Genomic DNA, 24,859 nt, shown 5'->3' on the forward strand with positions numbered 1-24,859 from the left:
TCCTGGAGTTACGAAAGGGTAGAAAAAGCAGCTTGCTTGCGCTTGCGATGATCTTCGCTTACGTGCCTCCCCGGCCCCGCGGGCGAGGGAACATCCCGGAGAATTTTGTGGAGAAAGATTCAGATATAACTGTTGTTTGGCGGGACTTTACTCATAGCCAAAGTTTGGGGGCTGGGGAGGGAATCTTATTCTAATAAGTCTAGAGTCCCTTGCATAGTGAGATGGGCGGCGTATAAATTGGACAAATCAATCGATCTTGTTAAATTTTTGTTTGATGCATTTCTATGTATCAGCGTGGTTCGTGCAAAACTCTAAAATGCAGTGTGTTTGGCACGTGAAGTTAGAAATCGTCAATTATGGTGTATGCCTTACCATGTGTGAACCCAGTCAATTATGGCCTACTCTGTCATCTATGATCAACTATGGCTTAGTATGTTGCATAAATATAGATTTCTCTTTTTGATATAAAGAGTAGCTCTGCTATTGCAAATCTAATATCACCCTTATGTTGCATAAGGCCGCCTGCAAAATAGCAAACTCAGCGCTGCACGCGTTGGCCCTGAATAACGCTACCTTTGAACGGTCCGATTTTTGCAGCTCGGATCTCTTTACCGTCGCACAGTAGTACACACTCAGATTGCGTTAGGTGCTTTAATTATAAAAAGTGTATGAATGTGATACATGTTTCCGCCCGTTGAGTAATATTGCTTACTTCAAAAGGGAATAGCGCGATGGGTATGAATGCATGTTTTAAATAAAAATACAGGGGTGATCAGTTTGACTTTGGAGAAGCAGCACAAAAGAAACCAGCAGTGTCTCTCTTTTAGAGCAGGGTTTCTCAACCTTGGCAACTTTAAGGACAAGTGGACTTCAACTCCCAGAATTCGCCAGCCAGCAAGGCTGGCTGGGGAATTCTGGGAGTTGAAGTCCACCCGTCTTAAAGTTGCCAAGGTTGAGGCACCCTGATTTAGAACCAAACTGAAAACCACCTTGCAACATAGCCCACAGTCAATCATCCCTGCTCCACGACTGAACGGAGAGACCCTTCTACCCTTTTCAAAGGTCCGTGTACGTCATCAGCACGCGCTCAAAGGCGACCCGCCAGACTCCGTGTCCCTTGCGTGCGCATGCGCTTGAGTGCCTTTTGGCTGGAAGTTACAGGAAGATCAGAAGCGTAGCTGGCGTGAGTGGCGGCGGCAGCGGTAGTAACCAAGCCGGATTTGCGGGCTGGGGGTTGCCTCTCGGGCGCCTCTTTCGTGCCCCGGGCGCAGCGACGAGGCGAGAAGAGGCGGGGTTGGCCGTCGCCGCGCCGCGTGAGGTGAAAGCGGGTGGAACGTTCTGGGGGTTCTTTGCCCGGGTTCTAGAACGCGTCGGATCCGAGCAGAGCCACGCCCTCTTTTTATCTCTTCCCCGTCCCCAAGCGGCGCCCCCGGTTGTAGTCGGCGCTTCCTAAGGCCTCGATCACTGCTGCCTTAAGAGGCAGTACCTGCGGCCTTTCCCCGCCTCCTCCCTTCCCAGCTGTTCTCCGCTCCGCCTCTGACTTGCGGAGCTGGTATGGCCGAGGGAGGTTACGATGGCTCGTCGGTTAATTCTCCTCTGTCTAACCGACGGGCCCGAGCCCAGGGGATCAAATGGGCGAATGCCCTCCACCACGTCACATCGCATCCTTCAGGGACATTCCGACGGTTATTCCTGATTCTGTCCACTTTACTGGTTGTGTTCCCCTCGATTTGTCAAGCACGACCGCAGATGAGACTTTGCTTTAACCATTCGCATTTTTGTTGTTGCAGAAACAGCCTGTTTTATTCTCCAAGCTGTTCTACATCTCTCATTGCCTTCCCCTCTAGGACTGATGTTCTCTTCATTTCTTCAACAGACTGACCCCTCTTTATCTGTTTTTGAACCCAAAGCCGCTTGTATCTTTTCTTCTTTGGAATTTTAGGAACAATTTTTCTGCTTCTATTTTCAGAACGCCTCTCTCTCTTCCCATAGGATTTTGGGTTCTCCTTTTATAAATTTAGCGTATCTGTTTCTTCCATTGATTTTATGTTGCAACTGTATGTCTTACAGAACAAATTTTACCGGCTTGCCTACTCTTTAACTTTCTGAATTTTATGTTCTGTAGTTTCTTCCACAATCCGCCCCGGCATTGTCCTGACTGTTGGGATTTCACCTCTTCTTCTCTTTTCTGTTACAGCTTTGATCTAGCCGCATCATCATCATGAGAGTTCATCATAGCTAGAGGGTCCTTCTAACTTGGTCTCACTCAAGCTTAGCCAAATGTTTGATCTATGTCCATATAGTTTTCTTGACAAGAATACTAAAGTGGTTTGCTGTTGCCTTTTTCCAGGTTTAATTTTTGGGGTTCCTTCTCCTAGGAGCTTCTTTCATGGCTAATCCCTGTTGTGGATTACTTTTAGCTTCACTCTTCCCCTTCTGACTTTAGCGGCAAGGATAATCTTATTGGAATCTCCCACTAACATTGTTCCAAAGATCGGTGGGACTACTGAGGATGCACAGGGGGCATTCTTGGAAGACACAGCCTGCTCTATATTTATTGCATCCTTAACCTTCCCTCAGAAAAAAAAGACCTTGCAAACGTGTATTTGTTCTCTGCAGCTGGCTTTTCCGCTCCCTTTACTGATTTACTTTCATTTTGTTCTTCCACAGTTATGTCTGCTGAATGGTTTTCTTCTCCCTAAACTTTCCCTAGCCATTTGAGATTACTACCTTGGATCAAAAGGTATAAGAGCTCAGTTGTTGCCTGTTTTTGTCAAAGTTAATTTTATAGACTTTCTTCCCTGTGCTGTCATTTTCTGCAGTCTCCCAGCGTGCTTCCACAGATGCAGTACAGTTCTGACTAGGTCTACTATTCAGGAAAGAAAAATGATATATTATTTTTCCATTCCAATACAACTCAATGGTCTTATGAATTACTAAAATTTTGGATCCTTTAGAGGTGCTTCACAAACTCAGTATGTAGTTTGTCCTAGTTTGGCCTGTGGGAGAAGATAAGCATGGTCTGAACTATACCGACTGCATAACTCTCTTGCACAAATGGGGAAGAGGAGGATCATGCATGTAGCAAGAAGCTGGGGTTTGTTATGGTACCTGAATGGATCCTTTGGGGCGGGGGGGGGGCGTAGTGAGAAAAGGCTATCAGTGATTTACTGTTGCTTTCTGCTTGGTCAGTATTTTGGTGTGGTCAATTCTGCCAAGCTTGCGGTATGCATCCTGAAATTATTCGGGACCTGTCCTGAACAGGTCCCAGTTTTCATGGAAACAGTGAGTTGTTGTTGTTTTTTTTAAAGCAACCACTATCACCACTATCTCATGAGAAATAGTTAAAACTTTCTCATACCAATTTAGGCATTGAGTCCTTTGTACTGAATCATGTCATTGCCACAACCAGAGCATTATATAAAACCATGACCTTAGCCAAGGTATTAATATTAAACTGCTTATTCAAGAAGAGTGATGCCAAATAGACCAAGTGGCACTTTTTTCCATTAGCTTGTGACCTTTTCATTTGAAATCTATTGATAAATGATTTTTTTTTGCAATTCTATCTAGTATGTTAACACTTCGAGTGTACTTAACGGATAGTGTGAGGATTGACCTTGCTACTGTATGTTTAATAATGGGATTTAGTACATGCTTACATAAAGCAGAGTAAGGATTTACTCCCAAGTAATTGGGAATAGGTGGTTTACAGTATAAATACAGTAAGTAAATACATACAGTATATATACAGTGTTTGTAGCCGCTGTGGGGGGGGGAGGTTGATGGGCTTTTTGTATTGTGGATTTTAATTCTGTAAGCCACCCGGAATCACTGTGTGTGAGTTGGATGGCCATATAAGTTTGTTTAATAAATAATAAAATAAACATGGAAACTGGCACCTGCTTTGAAGTTGTAGCTCAAATATACTTCTTTTAAAAAATCATGGCTATTTTTTCCTCTTTAGCAAGATGTTGCCTACCACATCAATTAATCCCCGAGATCAGGGCAATGGACCTTTAAATACTAGAGCATCAGCAAGACACACAGCAGGGGCAAAGCGCTATAAATACTTGAGGAGACTCCTCCACTTTCGTCACATGGACTTTGAGTTTGCTCTATGGCAGATGTTGTACCTATTCACTTCACCACAGAAGGTGTACAGAAATTTTCAGTATAGGAAACAAACAAAAGACCAGTGGGCCAGAGATGACCCTGCTTTCCTTGTGTTGCTGAGTATCTGGCTGTGTGGTGAGTAGCTGAAAACTTAAAGTATTGTTTTCTAGCTTGGTGCCCTGAAGTATTGGTAATAGTGAGTCCTCAATAACATATTGGTGATTTATGTAGTGCTCAATAAAACAGTAAACCATTACAGAATTGAGAGCTAGATGCACCATGCTGCATCTTCTTGAAAACTCTGATCACCTGTTGGTAGAGTCAAATCCATAGTATTTGTGAAGTAACTCAGAATTTTATGTGAACCCTAGCTAGTAACCACCAATGTCCAGTAATTCCCTGTTGGTAAGTGGGCTAATGCCAAGATAATCATCCCTGGTCTTAAAAAAACAGATTTATAACTCATTTTGTCAACTTAGAAACATCTCACTAGAAAAATACTACCAAGGTACCCTATGTACATACATACATACATACATACATACATATGTCTTAGTTTTCAGACTAGCAGCAGTATTGACCATAAAGGAATATGAAGTATTTGCTTGGAAAGATGAAACTAAGCAATATAACTTTATTGAAATGGAGGCATATTATATTGTTGAATGGGTCTTCTCTAAACAGTATTAAAAAAAATTTGAGGAACACGTGGCTATTCAAAGTTAGAGCATATTGTACACCATGAAATAATCAGATATGTCACTGCTGTTCATCTTCCTCCTTCAGTATCCACTATAGGGTTTGGCTTTGTGCTAAGCTTGGGATTCGTTGAAATGATAAAGCTGCTGCTGTGGGTTGTTTTTATAGACTGTGTAGGAGTTGGCCTTCTAATTGCAACTTTAATGTGGTAAGTCTCTTTAAAATAATCTTAAAATACAGGCTTTTGGATGTATATATTGCAAGTTCCAAACAGTGATTTATAATTAATAGTGAATTCCAGTATCAGCTCAAGATTTGGCTAAAAGAAAAGTCTAGAATATTTTAAATGATGGCGCATAAATGATGCTCAGATACTGGATTTGCCTTCTGGAGAGGGTCATATGAATTTAAAACTAATTCTGAGTTCATTTGTTACCATATTACTGTTACTTGACATTTATGTATGCATCAGAAGGAGTACATGGAAGCCATCAGGGCTAGAAAATGGCTGGAAAAATATACTTAGGATTCTTTGGCACATAATAGGCACATATTATATCAGAGAGAATGGGAAAGAAATCTTTCTTCTCTTGTCCTGATTTGGGAAGAGGAAGGTCTAAAAATAAAATTTCTTTACTGAAGTGTACATTTGTATTTTTAATATTTTGCTAAGGAATCAAAACTTTTCTTTTGCTTTTACAACATTCCTTAAAAGAACTCTAAGATTTATTTTGAATTTCTAGATCAATAATATATTTGGATTTGAAAGTACTACAAAACCCCAAAAGAGTAAATGTTACACACAAGAAAGTTGTTTAAAGAGTTATTTCATGCTATGTTGAAATAGTAAAGCATTGCAATTTTAATATGTAGGTTCTGAATTTCCCCCCCAAAGGTTCATTTCCAATAAGTTCTTGCTAAAGCATCCGAACAGAGACTATGATGTAGAATGGGGATATGCCTTTGATGTTCATTTGAACGCTTTCTACCCACTTCTTGTCATCCTGCATTTCATCCAGTTGTTTTTCATTCACTGTAAGTATTTTTTTTAATTGAAGCACTTTTATTGTCTTGCTTGCTTTTATGCCATATACTGAGACTGAGTTATCTCTTGCAGATGTAATTTTATCAGCTTCATCTCTTGGCTATATTGTTGGGAATACTTTCTGGCTGATTGCAATTAGTTACTACATCTACGTGACATTTCTAGGGTACAGTGGTAAGTAACAGTACAGCTTTCAGCAAGAATAGGTATTGCAGATAGGAAGGAAGGGTCTTAATGGCAGCTGTACAAGCCTATGCGTAAATGGTATATCATGCTTTAGTTTATATTTAATTAGGATTTCACCATCCCACTTGAAAGCACTGGGCTTGGTGTATCTGGAACAGCAGATACTTGAGCTACAATTATACATGCCTGTATTGCACTGTGTTTAACAAATGAGGCATGCAACATGACAATGCAGTATGGACTGGTTCTCCTTAGGGTAGCAACCAGCTTTATCTTCTCCCTGGATATTTGCTGTTCTATTCTTATCCTTCCACTGATTTTGCTTTGCTTTTCCTCGGAAGTTTGCATTCCTTGCCTAATGGGTATGTTGAATCCCCCTTCAACATACTTTTTTCCTAAAGTAAACTTTTTTAGGCACTGGATCCGATCATGTGGTTACACAAGATTTTGGCCACTGTAGTGCTGAGATTTCTTAACATTTCAGCCATTTGTTATTTAATTTCAGGATTTGGTGCATGGCATCTGCAGGTACTACAAGGACCATTTATTATGTTTGAGGGGTCTTCTGCACCTGCTCTCTCTCTGTAGCGTAGATGGTGCCCTTTTACTTTCCTAAGAACCAACATTTGTAGACAGAGTTAGCAATTAGTACATAGAATTGGCTATATGGGGTTGGACCCATGAGAGGGAATTTGGCCTTTGTTCCCCTTAACATAATAATAGCAAGGTGGCAGTGCCTAGCCAAGCTAAGTGGAGTTGAACTGGTTAGTACTTGGAGGGGAGTCCAATACTGGGACTGTTGGCTAGACTGGGAATTTAAAAACACATCCCAGGTGGTGGTAGTGGCATTTTGGCCAAAAAGCAAGATGGATGTGTCCATGTAATCAGAGAGCAGCTCAGTTCAAGGAAGATTTTACTTTGGCTCCTTAGCACAGAACCTCCGTAGTTGTCTCGCCCAGCGAGAGGGCGCTGGCCGCTACTGAAGCAATAAGCCCAATCCCCCTCTTGTATACAGTGAATTGTGTAACCTACTGGATTGCGAAGACTGCTGTTTCCTCCACCAGCTTGTTTTTGTTTCAGGAGGGTTTCTATTTCCAAGAATTAGCAGTTGCTCTGGGGATGTGCTTTTTAGTGAAAATACACTAGCTTTCTTGCACACCAGAGGGCGTGCTTCCTGCTTTTTCTTACCGTTGATACAGCGGGAGGCAGTCTTGCTTTCTACTGAAGCTCTGCTCCCTCTTTCAGCACTGCCGTTCCTGAAGAACACCGTGATCCTTCTGTACCCGTTTGCGCTTCTCATCCTGATGTATGTGATTTCATTAGCAATTGGATGGAATTTCACAAAAGCACTTTGCACTTTCTACACATATAGAGTAAAATAAACTGGTCTCCAATAAATGGCATCTTGGGCAAATGTCAACCCTGGTGAGATGAAGATACTCTTGTACATTCCTGTAAATAACTTATTCCTCACTGTAGATCGGTGTATACAAAATATTTGGTTTTTTAAAAAATGTATTGACAGCTTCTGACAATAATTCTGTATTCTTCTCTATCCCTCCCTTGTGGAAGAGTTGTATATCTCTGTAATAAAGATTTTTTTAAAATCAAGTTTGCTTTTAAATAGATTTGTTCATACCCCTTTATACTTATTAAGTCATTCAATAAGATATTTTAAATTTCAGGATAAGACTAGTTTCAGTACAGAGGGTGATTTTATTTTACTCGTAAATACCCCGTGTGTTTTGAAGACAATGTTTTTCTCCGAAGCTTGGCTACCCTAGGAAAATCAAGGAATAATGCAACTGTTACCTCATAAATGCATGGGAGCTGGAGAAGGCTGTACCCCAGTTCAGGAGGGCAAGATAAGAAATCTTGAGTGAGGATGGTGTTTTTTTTAATTTTCTGAAATAAGACTCAGTTCTAAGCCTCCCTTGGGCATGAAAGCCAGGTGGGAGATTTTTGGCCAGTCACTCTCTCTTAACACAACCCACTTCACAGGGTGGTTGTTGTGGGGAAAATAGGAGGCAGGAGTATTAGGTATGTTTGCCACTTTACATTATCTCACAAAAAGGTGAGATAAAAATGTAACAAAAAGCCTAATGCTTCATATGGATCTGCTGGTAGCAGTAGCACAGCTTCTTTGAAGCTCATTCCAAATAAGGAAATAGTAAGGTGGCTAGAATATGGTTTATTGGCATCAGATAGTAGCCATCACTTGGGAAACACTCCCAACCCACTCTGTGGCCACGTACTCTGGAAAGTAGTCTAACCAGTCTTGTATTAGCCTGGAAGATAGTTTCTAACACATACGCAATTCTAGAGTGCCATTCAGGAGAACTGGAGCACATGGGAAAAGCATAAAGCAGTTGTGCTCGTAGATTTTACAGGATATATAAGCCTTTATAAGAACATAAAGCCTGACAAATTTTATAGAAAGTGTAGAGATTTTTAAAATTGCACTCCTTTATTCTTGGGCTCACTAAAATGGCCATACCTTTTGCTGTTCATGTACAAAAAAGCTACAGTCATGCCACAGAAAATTTGAGAACGTTTCCTTTGTGATGTAGCAGCAAAATTACTGCAGATGGCTTCTGCAGCATTTCCAGTAATTCTTTACCAGTGCACATTAACCAAGATGCCTGTTATCCATTCACTCTTTCCAGTGGCACTGTCTAGCAGGTTAACACCTATCAGTAGAACATGGTGGTGTGTGACAACACTCTTGGAAGGATAAGAGGAAAAAGAATATTGTATTTACAGTTGTTTTTTTAAAGAATACAAATAATATGTAATAGTTTGCAGGAGGGAAAATGAAATGAATGAGAGAAATGGGAAATTGGATAAAAGAAATAAAGGGGAATCGTGTGAAAACGATAAGGAAAAAATGTAAGGGTATCGCTGCATATAATCCCACAAAGTGATCCTGCAGGACAAAGAACAATGTCACTGCAATTTTCCTTTTCATCTTCTCCCCCTAATCACCATCCCACCTCAGAAATTAAAAACTCTTCAGAAGTATCCCTTTCTGTGTCAGCTGGAGTTACACTGGGTCTGTGTATCTCCCTGTTAAAAAAACTTGCATGCAAAAAGCATTTTTGTAGGTTAATTTTAAGTGCACAACTGTCTCAAGTGGTATTTCTCTAATGCAAATACTTTCAGCCCCTCCCCAAAACCTTCCAATGTTTTTTTCTAGTTATGACTCCAGAATGCGGTTTTTAAAAATATTTATTTCAAATAGTACATGGGCAGCTCTGGCACATAGCGCATTGATGAAAGGCACAATTAACATGACCCAGTTAGGTTTTCAAATGTAGCAGCAAGATTAACAATATCAAAATCTAGCTCTAAAAAAGTTTTACAAGTAATGAAAACGATTAATCATACCATGGAGTGTCCCAAGGAGGAGTCTGGCTGTAGGACCAAGATTCACATTTCACAAGCACAAGAACAGAAGCACAACTAGAAAGCCGACAGAGCCAAAAAAGGAGTTGGGTAACTCTAAATGTTTTAAAACAGTAAATTGGTTCCTACTGACAATCAAAATAGCATCTTCAAAACACCATAATTCAAGTAATGTACAAGTTGTTCCTTTCTCCAGAAGCAGACTCAGGAGGAAATAGACTGAATTTGAGACCTAATAGGCAAGAATGGGCACGAAGCAATATTTGTAGTTTTGCAGGGAGAAAGGAAGAATTTCAAAAGCTCCCTTGGGGCGGGGGGGGGGGAATTCAAAAGCTCCTTTAAAAAACTGGGATTTTTTTGAGCACCAGAGATATCCAGACACCTATTAATATTTAAAATAACTATGCTTAATTATCATCTGCTAAGATGTAATATTTCAGTTTTAAAAATGAAGTATGCTAGCAACTTGAACATTCGGTTCAGCTGCACTTATATTAAGAAAATGTGTCAGGGGACTGCAACTATGATGGGCACATTTAGAACGTTGAGAACATATCACAACCCTAGCAAAATGAAATTTGGGAAGAGCACCTGCCTATTCCAATATGGCTAATAGGAGGATATAACCTATGGCAAAGCATAGGTTATTTTGGTTACTCACCAAAATGCCACCCCCCCCCCCAAATCAGGCACTCTTCTAAACAAAATTCTGGCCTGTTATCACATGTCACTTTTATTTTATAGGAAAACTTATGAGCCACTTTTGGAATTAAAAATAAATCTAGTGCCATGTATTAGATTCCCATTGTAGAAATTAAAATTTTAATTGTAAATTGTCTGGTTGAGCAGATGTTATAGGATGTGTTCCTAGGCACGAGGAAATTCCACAAGTTAGTTATATAATCCAAACATCAGGATATAACTTTCTTTTACTAAGTCACCAAGTGAGAGTTTTCTATTGAACCTACTTGCTTTCAGCCTAATGACATAATACATTCTTCATAGTTGCATTCAAGTTCTCATGAAATATTCTTGTATGTGTTTATTGAAAAGCAATAAGCTCTTTGCATATTCCATTCAGCCAAATTATTCTAAGTACCAACTCAATGCATACCGTTATACTTTTTTTTTTAATCTGACCTTCAAATCAGTATTGACTCCTGGTGACTGCCTGGACAAATCCCTGCAGTTTTCTTGGCAAGATTTCAAAAGTGGTTTGCCACTGCCTTCTTCCTAGGGCCGAGAGAGATGGACTGGCCCATGGTCACCAGCTGGCTTTGTACCTAAGGCAGGACTAGAACTCACAGTCTCCCAGTTTCTAGCCTGATGCCTTAACCATGACATCAAACTGGCTCTCTCACTGTTATCCTTACAAAAGAATAATCTAAATCTTCCACTAAAGAATAAAAGAAAGCATTTGAAATCATTTTTAATAATCTCTAACTTAGCATCAGATTAAGACAATTCTATTACTATAGCTGAAGCAGTAGATAACTGTACACAAGCTCTTTTCTTCATTGGACATTAACCAATGTAGAAGTTTATTGGTCCATTCAGATGTCCTTATACGAATGGCCAATCGCTTTAGGGGATGGGTATTATTACCCGATTTAAGCCTACCCTAAACATGTCTGATCTTTAAAACTGGCAATATAAAGAATTGCTATTTACTACTTTGAGATACATTTTTCTCATTTCCAATTGGCAATACAAGAAAACTTTGCTAGCGCACCTCCTTATCTGTGTAGTTCTTTATTACATGGAATGGTTTATACCTAAGACATCTGTACAGATCTGTCTATCTGTAGAGGTTTCAAGAACTAAAGCTAGTGATTAACACATCAGAACTGCAATCCTGCATACTAGAATACACCCTACTGAACACAGTAGATATTCCATCTGACTAAGCATGCCTAAAGTTGCACTGGAGGAGATCACTTTTGATTTCTGGATAACTGTTAAATCAATTAGCTACTGATTTTGGAGAGGGGACATTTCAACAAAGAGCATACATTCAATAGAAGGAAGTGATCTACCGGTCTCTGGAAGAGAACAGCAAATTACATTTAGATCAAAGATTCAGACTAACCTTTAAATTAAAATACAAAATGTTGATAAACCTGCACAAACTACACTGGAATAAGCTGCTGGAGACAGGAAATCTCACATTTATGAGGCAGAGTCTCATAAATCACTGATCTGCTATGTTAGCTTGAGAGCTAGGACAGGTGACTATATAGCTTTACAACTTGTTCATAGCAAAATAAAAATAAGGAAATGCATATGTTCATACATATTATTCTTTAGTACTTAATCACTTTTCATATAAAGCAAATGTACATAGTTTGACCAGCTTTCTCATCAGTTATCTGTGTTTTTCCTACCCAACCTTAACTTTGTGTAGGAAACTGTTATTCTTGATTATCATCATCATCAAGTTGATCATAAATATCCTACACCCACCCACCCACACCATCCTGGCATGTCAATATTAAATACACATTCATTTCAATTAGTGTTTGGTATCACAGGCAGCTTACAGGTTTTCTAACTATAATTTTAACACCTAAGATTTATAAAACAATTTGGGTATCAGAGGTCTGCATTACCTTATTATATGTCTGTAAAATTGGCCATCATTATTACTCCTTCCATTTTGGAATCAGGACAGGCCACCCACTAATTTTGTGGAAGTGGTAATATTCAAATTCAGAACTCAGCCAGTATATCATATAAGTACTTCTGAATGTATATGTTCCCAACCAACAAAGAAGTTCAGCAAAACTACCTCATAAATATAGGATCCCATCTAATTAAAATCAGAGCAATCTCAAGTCTTAAACAATTTGAAACAATTCAAGTATTTTATCATATTCTGATCCTTTTTCTTTAGAAGCTGTCAGGCTCCCCATGGACTCAAACAGAAAACAGATATCCAATCCCATCAACACGTTACAAATCATTTCTATCTTTGAGAGGAGGCAAGAGAGACAGTGATTTTTGGCAAAAACTTACATCCAAGACACAGAAGTATCTAAGGATTAACTCATGACACAAGCTACCACTGCTGAAGAAGATTCAGTTTACCTGTGTGAGTCACAGAACTCAAAAAAAAAAAAGCCTTGCTTTTCATACCTTGGCTGGAGTTACATAAGAAAAAATAGTTTTGTTACTATTATTCCTTTACTATTGCATGTTTTCCGTGCCAAAGAGCACAGAGTGCTTGAATTGCCTCTCTTCAAGGCTGGTGACCAAGCAAACATCTCTCTTTTCCTTGAAGTACAAAAAAACGAGCAGCATTTAGATCACAGAAGCCTTGCTCCAGTCAGCTGGAGTGCAATGCTTTTAAGCAGAAGCTGGATCTTCAGAAAACAGAAACCACTTCAACATTTAAGGACGAAGTTACAATTTAAAAAGCTCAGCTGAGGTTATTGTGTATCTATTTCCATTATCCTTAACATAATGCTAAATTAAATCATTCAAAAGCACTGAGCAGAGTTCATTCAAAAGGGGATGCAAAACCAAAAAAAAGGTTGATTTCAGAATGCATTGCTATCCAAAGGAGCAACTTGGTTGATTGCATTGAAGAAGACTTTACAAAGATTAAAAAAGAACAACCTGTTATCAAAGTGCCCCTTTAATGGGGAATGATTCAAACTTTAAATTGCTGCAGACTTCACACACTCTATTGAAATATAAAATTCCTTAATTCCAGGGTTGCGAAAACCATAGGGAATGTTCTTCAAAGTCTTTGCATGCCATGTTTGTATCTTTGAACACCATATCCTTGATTCTGCGAACCTCTCATGAGGATGTTCTTCTGTGGAAACCCTTCTTATTTCAGTGGGATTTGTGCAGGAGAATCTGGTATGGTACAAAAGTGCTTCATTGGCAAATTCAGTTTAACTCTTCTAACCATGGCAATACATTACAAAACACGATCATTAACCAAGGAAAATGTAGAGTTAACTCAAGGAGTAAGGTAATTCATTTAAAAAAATTAATCAAGTTATTATTGGCATAAAAATATGTACTTTTCAAATTATTTAATAAATTAAATACCCTAAAATTTTTGAATATATATCCCTGATAATCTATAAAAGAGGGTTTTCATTAACAAAATAAATGGACTTTCAAAAAGTACCCTCTTCATAAAATGTATTTAACACCTTTTTTTTCATTTCCAAGGAATGTAACAATATGTACACCTTTTATGTATGTAACCCATCACCGCTGGACAGGCTGAGGAGGATTTCTGTGCTCCCTTGTCAGCCAAAGTCATGTTCAAATTATGGATCTAGATAAATAATGCCAGGTGAGTAGAGTTTCTATATTGTAACAAATCCTTCTTGCTGAGTCAATCTTCTGAACTACAGTAGATTTCACAGGAGGTAGTGTTTCAGTGAGAAATTGAGTTGAAATAAGGTGCATACTCAATGTCTTCCTTCTGCAGTTTGGTCGATTTTGCAAAAATGTTCCAAATATATCCTTTTTCTTCTTCCTTCTTCTATACTGATCAGTTGGGGAGTTTTTTAATATGCATCTGCAATGTAGAATTGAAAAATGTCTGCTAGACGCTGTTAAATGGCCAAACACTTCAGCAAAACATAGTTCACAAGCTTTTTTTCAGTGTGGTATAATCATATTTCTGCAAGATTTAACAGATGCGTGGGAGCACAACAAAATCACAATTTTTGAATGTGCATCTGCATGTGTTTTGATACAAGAATGCCTGTTAAATCAGATATGGGATGAACTGCTGGATCAAAGTTCACAGCATCTGTCACCATGAGTCATGATAACAGAGGTTGCTGGGAGTTAATTGTTCAATACATCTGGATGGTCACTACTACTGAAAGATAAAAGTGAAGCAATCTACCGCCTCTTTTCTATCATACGGTATGATATAGCTCTTTACTACTGTATATTGCAAGTTATAAGCTCCAATTTCTCAGTCAATCTAAGCCGGTCTTTCCCAACATGACATTTCAGATGTATACAACTTGGCAAGTCCGTGAGCAGAATATATTGATAGAAATGGCACTCTGGAGCTTGATAATAGAAGAGGTGAATTTCTTTCCTCTGCTATTCTTAGAAATCAGATCTCTGGAACTGGAGAACCTTCTGGAATAGCGTGGCTAGTATTGCAGATAGGAAAAATGGGGGGGGGGGGTCAAAGAGCTTTTCAACAAACAGAAGGACAACTTTGGATCTAACTCAATTCACACCACTGGAATATCATAGTCTATGGCAGGAAGTCAAGAACATACAAATGCTGTAAAGTGCAAAAATCAAACTATGCTGAATTCTGCACCCAGTATCAGCATTCATATTCTTCTTCACTGCATAGCAGCTATACTGATTAACTTTTATAAAGGAGAAATATTCAGAATAGTCCCAAAAATGTAAGATACCATGATATTTTATTTAAGAAAATAAGAGACTTAAGATCTGAAATGTTTGAAAGTAAATGCTCTAGTTATTAAGCACCTTTTGTTTAACTCTTACCTCATTTATAATTGCCCAGACAGATGACTTTTGTATGACCAACAGTCGGACAGCTGTAATTGGATTTAGACTGGGATCGACTATTCCTTCTGCTATGCCATTTTCAAATTTGCCTTCAAAAGCAAAAGTCATTCTAAATAAGTATACACTCAGCAAATCCAAGATATCACTTACATGTAATTCTATTCAATTTGCACAAATTACAAAAAATGGATTTTTATGGACAATATGAACAAAATCAAAATTTTCAACTGCAAATATATCACAATTGATTGATGGGTTTTATTCTGCTTATTTATTCTATCAATTGAAATAGTATGATCACTTTATTTAGCTGAAAATGTACAATTTCAAAAAGGCCTTCAGAGAACACGGGGAGTGCAAACATAGCACTTGCCTCAAATTCTTTAATGCAGCTGCATCTTTTCCCAAGGTTATGCACTTCAAAGTCCCACTTTGGAATAAATTCTGTACTACAAAAATATTTAATGAAGTGATCCAGAGTTCAGAATCCATACTTTAGGTGGCTGTATTTTTTCCCTAGATCTCACAGTTGCAGGATGTCACAATATACCTTCTTATTCTGTGATAATGCCAATACAATATCAGCTGTTCAGATACCTTATCTAAGATTGGTTCATGAAATTCTGTCACCTGAACTTGTTCGGTATGCAGCTAGACCAATAGTAACGCAAAGTGAGCCGTAAGTTGAATTACTTAAGCTTTGTATTCAAATTTCTATAAAAGTAAACTGTAGTATTAATTACTAGGTTACCTATTCTGAAATACCCATCTTCTAACCGTTTCTCTTTGGTTTCTTTGCTTAATACCAGCTCTTCATTCTGAAAAAGGAGATATAAAATAATATGAAACTGATAAAGGGTTTAACTAACTGTTTAACAATTAATAATAAACTAATGAATAACAGATTCACAGTTCTTCCCATCATCCCCCACCTCATAATACTCTGGAAGCCAACAAGACTGGACTGGACCCTCCCAGAACAGGCCATGGGTAGTTGGTACCAAGAAGAGGAACAATATTCCTAAAAGATAATGATATGCTGCATCTTTTTATTACACATATTCAACTTTCTCTCACCTACGCCCAGAGTCTTCTCTAATACTATTTATGTACTGATCACCTTATATTCCTCTTTGAAACCTAGCCCAACTCCTACTGAAAGTTGCTGTAGTCCTATCCTAAATATATCTACTGATAAATAAGCCCCAAGACAACACAGAATTGACGTGAAGTTTTACAAGTTAAGAGTTTTATATAATGTAAGTAATTTTTGATCATCTGTAAGGCCTGTAGTCCAATACACCTTCCCTCCTTGGTTCCACTGCTGCTCAACATTTTAAAGAAAGATGGAAAACCTATCACTTTCCAGCTGTTGCAGAATTACAAAACTTCCAGCATGGCCTGTGGTGAGAGACGCAGGAAGTTTTAGTTTAGCAACTTTGGAGAGTCAGGTTTATAGGTGATGTCCTATTAATACTTAAACAAGGCCTGTTCTGTGGAGGGGGGAGATGTCTTCAGCTATAGTTACACAATAAAGCTCCACGAAGTCCATGCTTGTTTTATATCAGGGGGATAAAAAAGAAAAGCTGGTGATTCCAGACTCAATTATTGCAGGAAGTGATTATCTGTAAGTTCCCAGCCACAAGTGTGCCAGGCAAACAGCCAGTGTATTCCCCATTGTGTGCCTGCTTACTCTCTTGTAATCCCTTCTTTCCAATCTCTCTGATCTGTGGGGGGGAGGGGGAAAAAATGGGACAGGCATAGAGAGATTGTGCCTGAACTGTTTTTTTTACTTTCTTTCCCCCTCACAGAGCAGAGAGATTGGAGAGGAAGGGATGACAAGAGAGTAAACAGACTCACAATGGGAACAGACATTGAAAGGAATGTGCTAGCACTGGCTGTTTGCCTAGTGTGCTCAGGTCGCAAGCAGGCTAGGCAAACAGCCAGCACAAGCGCATTCCTTTCTATGTGTATTCCCCATTGTGTGCTTGCTTACTCTCTTGTCATCCCTTCCTCTCGAATGATTGTAAATTCAAACATTAATTCCCTTCTTGTTTAACGCCCATAAACATTTCAAAGGGCAGGGGAGTGGGGGAAAAGGAAAGCTGAAGTAAAATCATAAGCACAGTTGCAGTCACACAATTTTGCACTTAGCGACTGTGTCACTTATCGATCAAGTTGCCAGTCCCAATTGTGGTTGCTACACGAGGACTACCTGTATTCACTGTAACACTCATACAAAGGAAAAAGAAATAGATAGCCTTTATTAATTCCATACCTTAAGAGGTAATACTTCCACAGTTGTATTGACCAATATATCCCCCGGATGTTCTGGATTGCCACTATGGAACAGGTATCTATATTATGTAAAACATACAGAAAAAGAAATTTGGAAAAACAATCACAAATCACCCATATATCTCCAATTCTATCTACTGAAAAAGTTTACTTTCAGGAAGTGTTCCACTGGTGTTAAAATCTTATCAAAAGTATTTTGAGCTCAAAATGACCCTGTTTTTTTCCTTACACAAAATTTAGTAGCCTAATGCACTTCAAATTGTTTGAACTGTAAGAGCTATATCTGAAATGTCTCAAGATTACGGGATGTTCTATCCTTATTGTATGCTATCTACAACAACAAGAAACAAAATTGAATATAAAATCTCCATGAAAAAATTAATATAGTGGAAGATTATAAATTTTAAAAGACTGAAAATTGGAATGCAATTCAGACAAGGTAGCTTGCAGAAGGTCAAACTGATGCTGTTCTAATTTAGCACCAAACTATGACTGAGCAAACATTGTGATGTGATTGTAACATTCAGTTCAAACAAGATAGCCTTATCAATTTCTAGGTTTACTATTATTGGGTAACAATAGTAAGCAAGAGATAGCAAGAATTGTGAAACAGTTTCTCAGAGTAAGATAATGCAACAACTGCAACAGTATCAACAAGACCTCACAATTTGCACTCAGCCACTTCGTATTAGCAGCCACTTTATTATATTATTCCAACCAAGTCACTATGGTAGAATATAGCAACAATTGTGATGATCCTCCCATGAAGCAGCATAAGACCTCTGCCTTAAGAGGTTGGTTGGAAGTGGGGATATATTCTGTGTTGCTGCCATTTGTGTTGCCCAGAAAGTTGTCCATTGCCACAGAAACTGTTTTTCAACTGGTTGCAACGGTAGAAGAAGCCACTGCTCCTCTTACTGCTACTTGCCAAGCACTGAGCAACCACCAGGACCTACAGTCATGAAAAAGTAAGTACACTCCATGTAAACTTTTTTCTTTTTTAACATATGTGGACATATCAATATTTTATTTTTAAAGATAAAAGTGATGTAATTGAATCATAGTTTTAAAAAACTATGAAAAATTGACTTTGCAATCATTTATTCAACAAAAAATTAACAGATATGCCACTTCCTTCTGTGGAAAAAGTAACACACCCTTGGCTCTAATATCTGGTATTGCCCCCTTTGGCAGCAGCAACTTCAAGTAGGCATTTCCTATAACTGTCTACCAGTCTCTGACATTGATTGGGATACATTTTTTCCCACTCCTCCATGCAGAATTGTTTTAGCTATGCAATGTTTGAGGGGTTTCTTGTATGCACAGCCCGTTTCAAATCATCCCAGAGCATCTCAATGGGATTTAGATCCAGGCTTTGACTTGGCCATTCCAAGTTCTTTTTTTTTCCCAGACATTCTTTGGTGATTTCACTGGAATGTTTAGGATTATTGTCATGTTGCAAGGCCCACTTTCGGCTGATCTTCAATCTTCTGATAGATGGTTTCACATTATTTTAAAGCACCCTCTGGTACAATGAAGAATTCATAATGGATTCTATGGTGAGCTACTCAGGCCCTGATGCAGCAAAGCAGCCGCAAACCTTAACATTTTCACCACCATGCTTTACAGTTGGTATCAGGTTCTTCTGGTGAAATGCTTTCTTTGCTTTTGCCAAACATGTCTTCTGGTGCTGTGGCCAAATAACTCTTATCTTTGCCTCATCTATACAAAGCGTATTGTTCCAAAAGTCCTGGTCTTTGCCTAGGTATTCATGAGCAAACTTTAGTCTTGCCCTAATGTTCTTTCTGGACAGCAAAGATTTCTTCCTGGCACACCTCCCATGTAGATCTAAGTTGTGCAGCTTCTAATGGTAGACTCATGCACTTTGACATCACTACTGGCAAGGGCTACCTGCAGATCATGTGATGAAATTCTGGGATCTGAGAGACTTGTTCGAGCATCTTGCTTTCTGCTCTCAGGCTGAACTTGCTGGATTGGCCCAGCCTGGGAACCTTGGCAGTTGTTTGAAATCTTCTCCACTTGGAGATGATCTTCTGGACAGTGGAATTATTAATGTCCAATTGTTTAGCGATCTTTTTAAATCCCTTCCCAGAGTCATAGGCATCTATAAGCTTCTTTCTGAAGGCCTCAGAAAGTTTTTTCGATCTAGGCATGGTGATTCCAGATACTTCAACACAAAGAGCAAATCAAACTAAATGTCTGAGATTTAAATAAGACAGGTTCCTCCCAGGTCCTCTCTAACAATGCTCTAATCTTTTGCATCTGATCTGGTGCACCTGATTCTAATTTTAGGTATTTGAGGTAATGATAAATGGTGTACTTACTTTTTCCACATACAAAATTTGCATTTATGTTTATTTAAATTGCACACTGGACTACAAAATATAAAGGGTACATGATATTTGTTATATTATATCCCCTTTATCAATATTGCTGAAATGAAGATTAAGTATCTTTACATTGAAATATGTTGAAAAAGTCAAAAAATTCAGTGGCATGTACTTACTTTTTCATATGATTGTACATCACAAACTAAAAAATTGTCCCCAGGTCAAGAAACTGATTGCTCTGGAGAGCCCAATCAACCAGTCTGCTGCTATAGCACTTATGAGAAGATGATGCGTGGGGCTGATGGCAACAATGTCACCTTTATAATTAAGTGCCACATGGTCTGTTACATGCTTACAATAGGGAAAAAATTTAGAAAGATTCACATACCAATGGACTTGAGGCACACTGTTAAGAGAAACAGTTCATTATACCATTAGGTGGTATCTCTGCTTATGAAAATATTAGTACAATTTATCATTTCAGAGTGGAGAATAGCTTTCAGATTAACATCTCATAGAGTTACTCTGTATATCATTCTTGCTTTTTATGCCCCCAATTCCACAAATGGAAGCTGACCTGATTATCCTACCATCACCAAAATTGTTTCACAAACTTCCTCACTCTAATAGAGTCAAATATGCTAATGAACCATTTGATGCAAAAAGTAACAATTAGGGCTTTGAACACTTCAAAAAGAGCTTCAGACCTCACATAAGCATAACACCTCTATGCCATTTATTAAAGCACGCAACATTTTTTTCAGGCTAGTAGCAATATCCTTCACTTAAAATTCAGAGCAACCTGCAACCTCTAAAACTTTGTCTGCGCTTAGTAATCCTTTTCAATTTCACTGCCAAATTTCATCAATACGCTTTCTTGAGAATTTAAAATGGAAATAGACCATAACTATAACATAACTCATTAACTTTCTCCCAAAACAGAAAAAAACAGAAAATCGCACTTCACACCATTGCACAACCCTTTATAACCCTCATCTCTTCCCCAAAATGTGGTCCCAAGTTTGTCTACCCTTGGTTTTGAGTGACTTTCATAAAGAAATTCATCTTGTACAGTTCCCTTCTCATTTCTTTCAAATGAAAGCAACAAATTAAAGCTTCCATTTTCAGACCTTTTTATTTATTTTATAATTTTTGTAACCCACCCAAGTCCGTAACAGAGAAAAGAAACTGAGATTTTAGAAAACATAAAGAATACAGTTCATTAAATCCTCCCAAGAAGGCCATCATAAACATTCAATTCTGGTTAAAAGCACAATGAAATAGAGTTACTTTGGTGGTTTTATGAAATGCCAAAAGGGAAGAGCTGCACAGACCACCAGGAGGAAGAGGTTCCAAAGTACCGGGGCCACAACAGAAAAAACCTCTTTGCTTGTCCATGTCCTCTTAACCTTACATGGAGTGAGGACTCCTAGCAGGCCTTTTCACAATGTTTTTATCAGATGGACTGATTTCTATCCTGATAGGACAGTGCCTGATATAATCAGGTGCTATGTTTTATAGGGCTTTATAGGTGACAACCAGCACCTTGAATTGGGCCTGGAAGCCTACTAGAAGCCAACTGAGTAACCATAGTAGTGGTATTTCTCTACATTGATGGGACTGACCATGAGCATATAGTTGCCCATTCTGGACTAGTTGTAACTTTCAGGCTGCCTCCAAAGAGTGCCCCATGTAGAATATGAGTTTTAGCAGGGAACTATATTTTAATCCTGCAAGAAACTCATGTTTGTATTAGCTAGCATAAGAATAAATTATTGTCTCCTAGGTTTTCCTGGAACAAGAAACTGTTGGTTAGTCAAAACAGAAAAATGAAGTTCTTCCTTTCTCATATGAAGGACAAAGAAGAGGAAATATTGTAGAAGACACTGTTGGTTCACCACTGCTCAGTCACAATAATTCCAACCATATTTTAGAAATTTTTCTGAATTATTTTTACTGAGCCAATCTACTTTTACTCCTCCAGCAAGTGTTTAGTGTGGACTAAAGAATTATCTTTCTAAAAAACTGCATTATATTTTGGAAACCCATTTTGAAGGTCTATATAATTTTATACAATAAATAAAAGTAAAAGAATAAATTATAGAATTTCTACGATGGCCCAATCCTCTATATTCAAAGTTCAAATAAATGCTATCCCATTTTTTTCATACTAATACCTAAACACAAAATGTCAGTCAAATCATTTCCAAACAGCAGGAAAATTTCTTGCAGCCATGTTCCATATGACATTTTCAGTATTGTAGATTCTTGTTCCCCATCCAATTGAACATGACATCAGGTAAGCATAATCATAAATTGTTATGCGAATGCATATATATTAACTCAGTGAGGTGTTCTACAAAATGAATCTTAAAGAGTTTGCTGTTATCTTCAGTTCATTACTTTTATACACTTTCACACAAAGAAGTAAACAGTTACCAGTTATATATTAAAAGGTATGATTCATATATATTTAAAATGATAAATATTTACATAGATATGTATAAATACTAAATCACAATGTAGAATTCATTTAAAAGTCACAGCATCACTAATGCATAAATCATTTAATTTTATATCCAGTTTAATATTTTAATATGTTTTGTAGCATGAGTACTTCATTGCAAGAATATAAGTTACATCAAAAGGAGCCCAAACTGCAAGCTATATTTTTAATTATACAGTTTTGAATTGGGCTACCATCATTTCATACTAAACATGAAAGCAGATTGTAATAGATGAAACAAGATTAGTTAAATTTAGCCCCTGAAAATGCTAAATAGGAGGTAAAGGGTTGAGGGAGATGAAAGCTTCCTCCAAATTAAGCAAATACATCTTCAGTGAGAAGACTTCCATTCAGGGAAGATGCCTCACCTGGTTTCAGGGATTCCTGTTTCCTCTCATCTTCCCACAATATAGCCTATCCTATTCATTCAACCCCTTTCTTTCTTTCATTCTTCTTTTTTATTCTCTCCCCACCCCCACCCCCAAAAAAAAATTCTCAAGAAAATTTTCCAAGTAGTAATCTATTCATTCATCCTCTGGGATACTACAGGAAACTAGTGTCATCACTCTTTAAATTACTACTAGCATATATTAACCCTCAGCTCAGGAGATGTCTCCTATTAAAGTGAAAACAAAACAGTTACCTTTCTACATTAACTGGCTTGTCAAATTTAAACAAGATATAATCTCCAGCAGTTGGTGTGACAGCCCAAAAAAAGTCTTCACCCATGTAGGCTTTTTCAAGAGCATGCCCTTGATAGACCTTTAATGTTGTAGAAACCTCTGCTGGTGGATTCACATGAATTTTATGCAATAATGGTTTCAAGAAGTCTTTATCCTACAAAAAAGACAAGATATAATGTTAAGTGTGGAACAACATAAAAAAGAAAAGTATACATGTGTAATACAGTAGATAAGTTTCCTATGTTTTTCAAGGTTATTAAATTCTTCTTGATAAAAATCACTTGTGACAATTTTCCATGACACATTTTGCTTAGATAAAATTGTAGTGAAAAGCTCTCCTACATACTTCCTCTGGAAATATTAAATATTCTCCCATAACATATAGGAAAATGTGCGGGGGAGGGAAGATGGCAACGTGGCAGCACCTCCCTACAGATCAAGGGCTGATTCTCTCTCACTTGAATGAGAAGTACACCCAAGCACCAAAAGTAGTGCTTTATGCCCTGCTTGTTGATTTCAAGCAGGCCTTTGATTCTATTTCCAGGGAAATTCTCTGGAAGAAACTGGAAGCTTCTACCATCGATGAGCAGTTGCTGACCCTAATACAAGCACTATACAAAGATACGTGTCTGAGAGCGAGACTGATACAGCAAGGGGGTTAAACAAGGGTGCATTCTGCCCCATCGCTAATTATTATATCGACACAATGGCTAGTACCGTTAACTAGGGAGATTTTCATCCCCCAAACTGGACAGCAGACCCGTATCTATACTGCTTTATGCAGACAATGCAGTCCTATTATCACAAATGCTGATAGGTCTCAGAAGGGCCATGGGAGTTTTGGCCCATTTCTGTAAAGAATATTCATTACAGATCAATTACGAAAAAACAAAGGTCCTGTGTTTTGCAAGGGGTTTTTAAAAACTGCATCCAGGGACATAAAATAGAGCAGGTCCCCAGTTTCAGATACTTGGGCTTTGGGATACACCATTCTGGGAAGCATCATATGCACACTGCTCAGGTTGCTCCAAATGCCCAGGGGAGTTTTATTATACCATCAGCAGAGCTGGATGGAAAATTTCATAAAATTTCATATGCGGAAAGGGTTTGCCCTTGTAAAACTGATGGTAAAACTGAAACATAAACTCATACTCTATTGTAATTTCTATCAAGACATACACAAAGAGCTCCTGAAGCCTCTTCTAATTTCATTTCTGGGATGGAATGAAGATACTAGCAGATAAGGACCCCAAGGTAACCATTACAAAGTTTGTTTTTGCAGCTTGTAACGCTCGTATATTGCTGACAGCAAAATACAGGTAGTCCTTGACCTATGACCATTTGGTCAGCAACCGTCCTAATTTATGACAGCGCTGAAAGAATGGTGGTTATGACTGGTCCTCAGAGTTCCGGCCATCCCAGCACCCCTATGGTCACATGATCACAATCTGGATGTTTGGCAACCTGTTCACACTTATGAGCAGTTGCCAAGCACCCCGGGATCACGTGATCACCATTTACAACCTTCCCTGCCAGCTTCTCCAGAAAGTCAATGGTGAAGCTGGCAGGGAAGGCCACAAGTCGCTGGAGTAAGTCTCCCCCACCCGCGGACCCTCTCCCAGATCCTGTGCACTAGTGACATGTCAGCCACTCAAGCAACCCTGCTCATCCTCCCCGACCTCGCCGCACCTCCCTTGTACCCCTGTGCAGCCTCCCTGAACCATGCTACGCCTCTCATGCACCCTTCCCAACCCACGCCATGCCTCTTATGCACCCCCTTGCTCACTCCCCCACCTGGCAGCAGCCACTTACCTGCCTATGAGGCTGGGACTTGCAACTTCCTGCCAGCTTCTCCACTGACTTTGGTTGTGAGAAGCTGGCAGGAAATTGCCTTGCCTAATGACCATAGGATTCAGTTAATAATGGCAACTGGGACTGCAGGGATTGCTGTCACTAAATGATGCAGTCGCGCTTTACAACTGCATCACTTAGCAATGGAAATTACAGTCCCAATTGCTGTCATAAATTGAGGACTACC

General features: G+C 38.6%; 2 protein-coding genes across 4 annotated transcripts in view; one reads left to right on the forward strand and one right to left on the reverse strand.

Moving 5' to 3' along the window:
- The first annotated feature begins 1,128 nt into the window (after window positions 1-1,128).
- On the forward strand, window positions 1,129-7,646 carry UNC50 (unc-50 inner nuclear membrane RNA binding protein). 3 transcript variants are annotated; one of them, XM_007428754.4, is made up of 7 exons: window positions 1,129-1,318; window positions 2,671-2,743; window positions 3,968-4,251; window positions 4,903-5,023; window positions 5,711-5,850; window positions 5,933-6,034; window positions 7,292-7,646. In XM_007428754.4, exons 3-7 carry the CDS (start codon window positions 3,972-3,974, stop codon window positions 7,426-7,428), a joined length of 780 nt encoding a protein of 259 aa, XP_007428816.1. In that variant the 5' UTR covers window positions 1,129-1,318; window positions 2,671-2,743; window positions 3,968-3,971; the 3' UTR covers window positions 7,429-7,646. The 3 variants fall into 3 exon arrangements, with proteins under 3 accessions (XP_007428816.1, XP_007428815.1, XP_088001152.1); XM_007428753.4 differs by lacking the exon at window positions 2,671-2,743; XM_088145026.1 differs by lacking the exon at window positions 1,129-1,318 and having other exon boundaries at window positions 1,325-2,743.
- A 1,610-nt stretch (window positions 7,647-9,256) lies between these two features.
- MGAT4A (alpha-1,3-mannosyl-glycoprotein 4-beta-N-acetylglucosaminyltransferase A) overlaps window positions 9,257-24,859 on the reverse strand; it is a 76,600-nt gene continuing 60,997 nt past the window's right edge. Inside the window, exons 12-16 of the mRNA XM_007428752.3 lie at window positions 22,782-22,975; window positions 17,262-17,340; window positions 15,735-15,801; window positions 14,960-15,072; window positions 9,257-13,994 (exon numbers count right to left, since the gene is read on the reverse strand). Coding sequence (XP_007428814.1) covers window positions 13,968-13,994; window positions 14,960-15,072; window positions 15,735-15,801; window positions 17,262-17,340; window positions 22,782-22,975 — 480 coding nt within the window. The 3' untranslated portion in view covers window positions 9,257-13,967. The remainder of the gene's footprint in view (window positions 13,995-14,959; window positions 15,073-15,734; window positions 15,802-17,261; window positions 17,341-22,781; window positions 22,976-24,859) is intronic.

This window comes from Python bivittatus, unplaced genomic scaffold (assembly GCF_059951505.1).
Source record: "Python bivittatus isolate LINGU-HERP-01145 unplaced genomic scaffold, Pbiv_v1 ctg000350_np1212, whole genome shotgun sequence".
Classification (NCBI taxonomy): Eukaryota; Metazoa; Chordata; class Lepidosauria; order Squamata; family Pythonidae; genus Python; species Python bivittatus.

Coding starts and splice junctions, on each gene's coding strand:
- UNC50 (XM_007428754.4), top strand. CDS start 3,972: ATGTTGCCTACCACATCAATTAATCCCCGAGATCAGGGCAATGGACCT. Junction 5,024..5,710: donor CTAATTGCAACTTTAATGTG/GTAAGTCTCTTT, acceptor TCCCCCCCAAAG/GTTCATTTCCAATAAGTTCT. Junction 6,035..7,291: donor GACATTTCTAGGGTACAGTG/GTAAGTAACAGT, acceptor TCCCTCTTTCAG/CACTGCCGTTCCTGAAGAAC.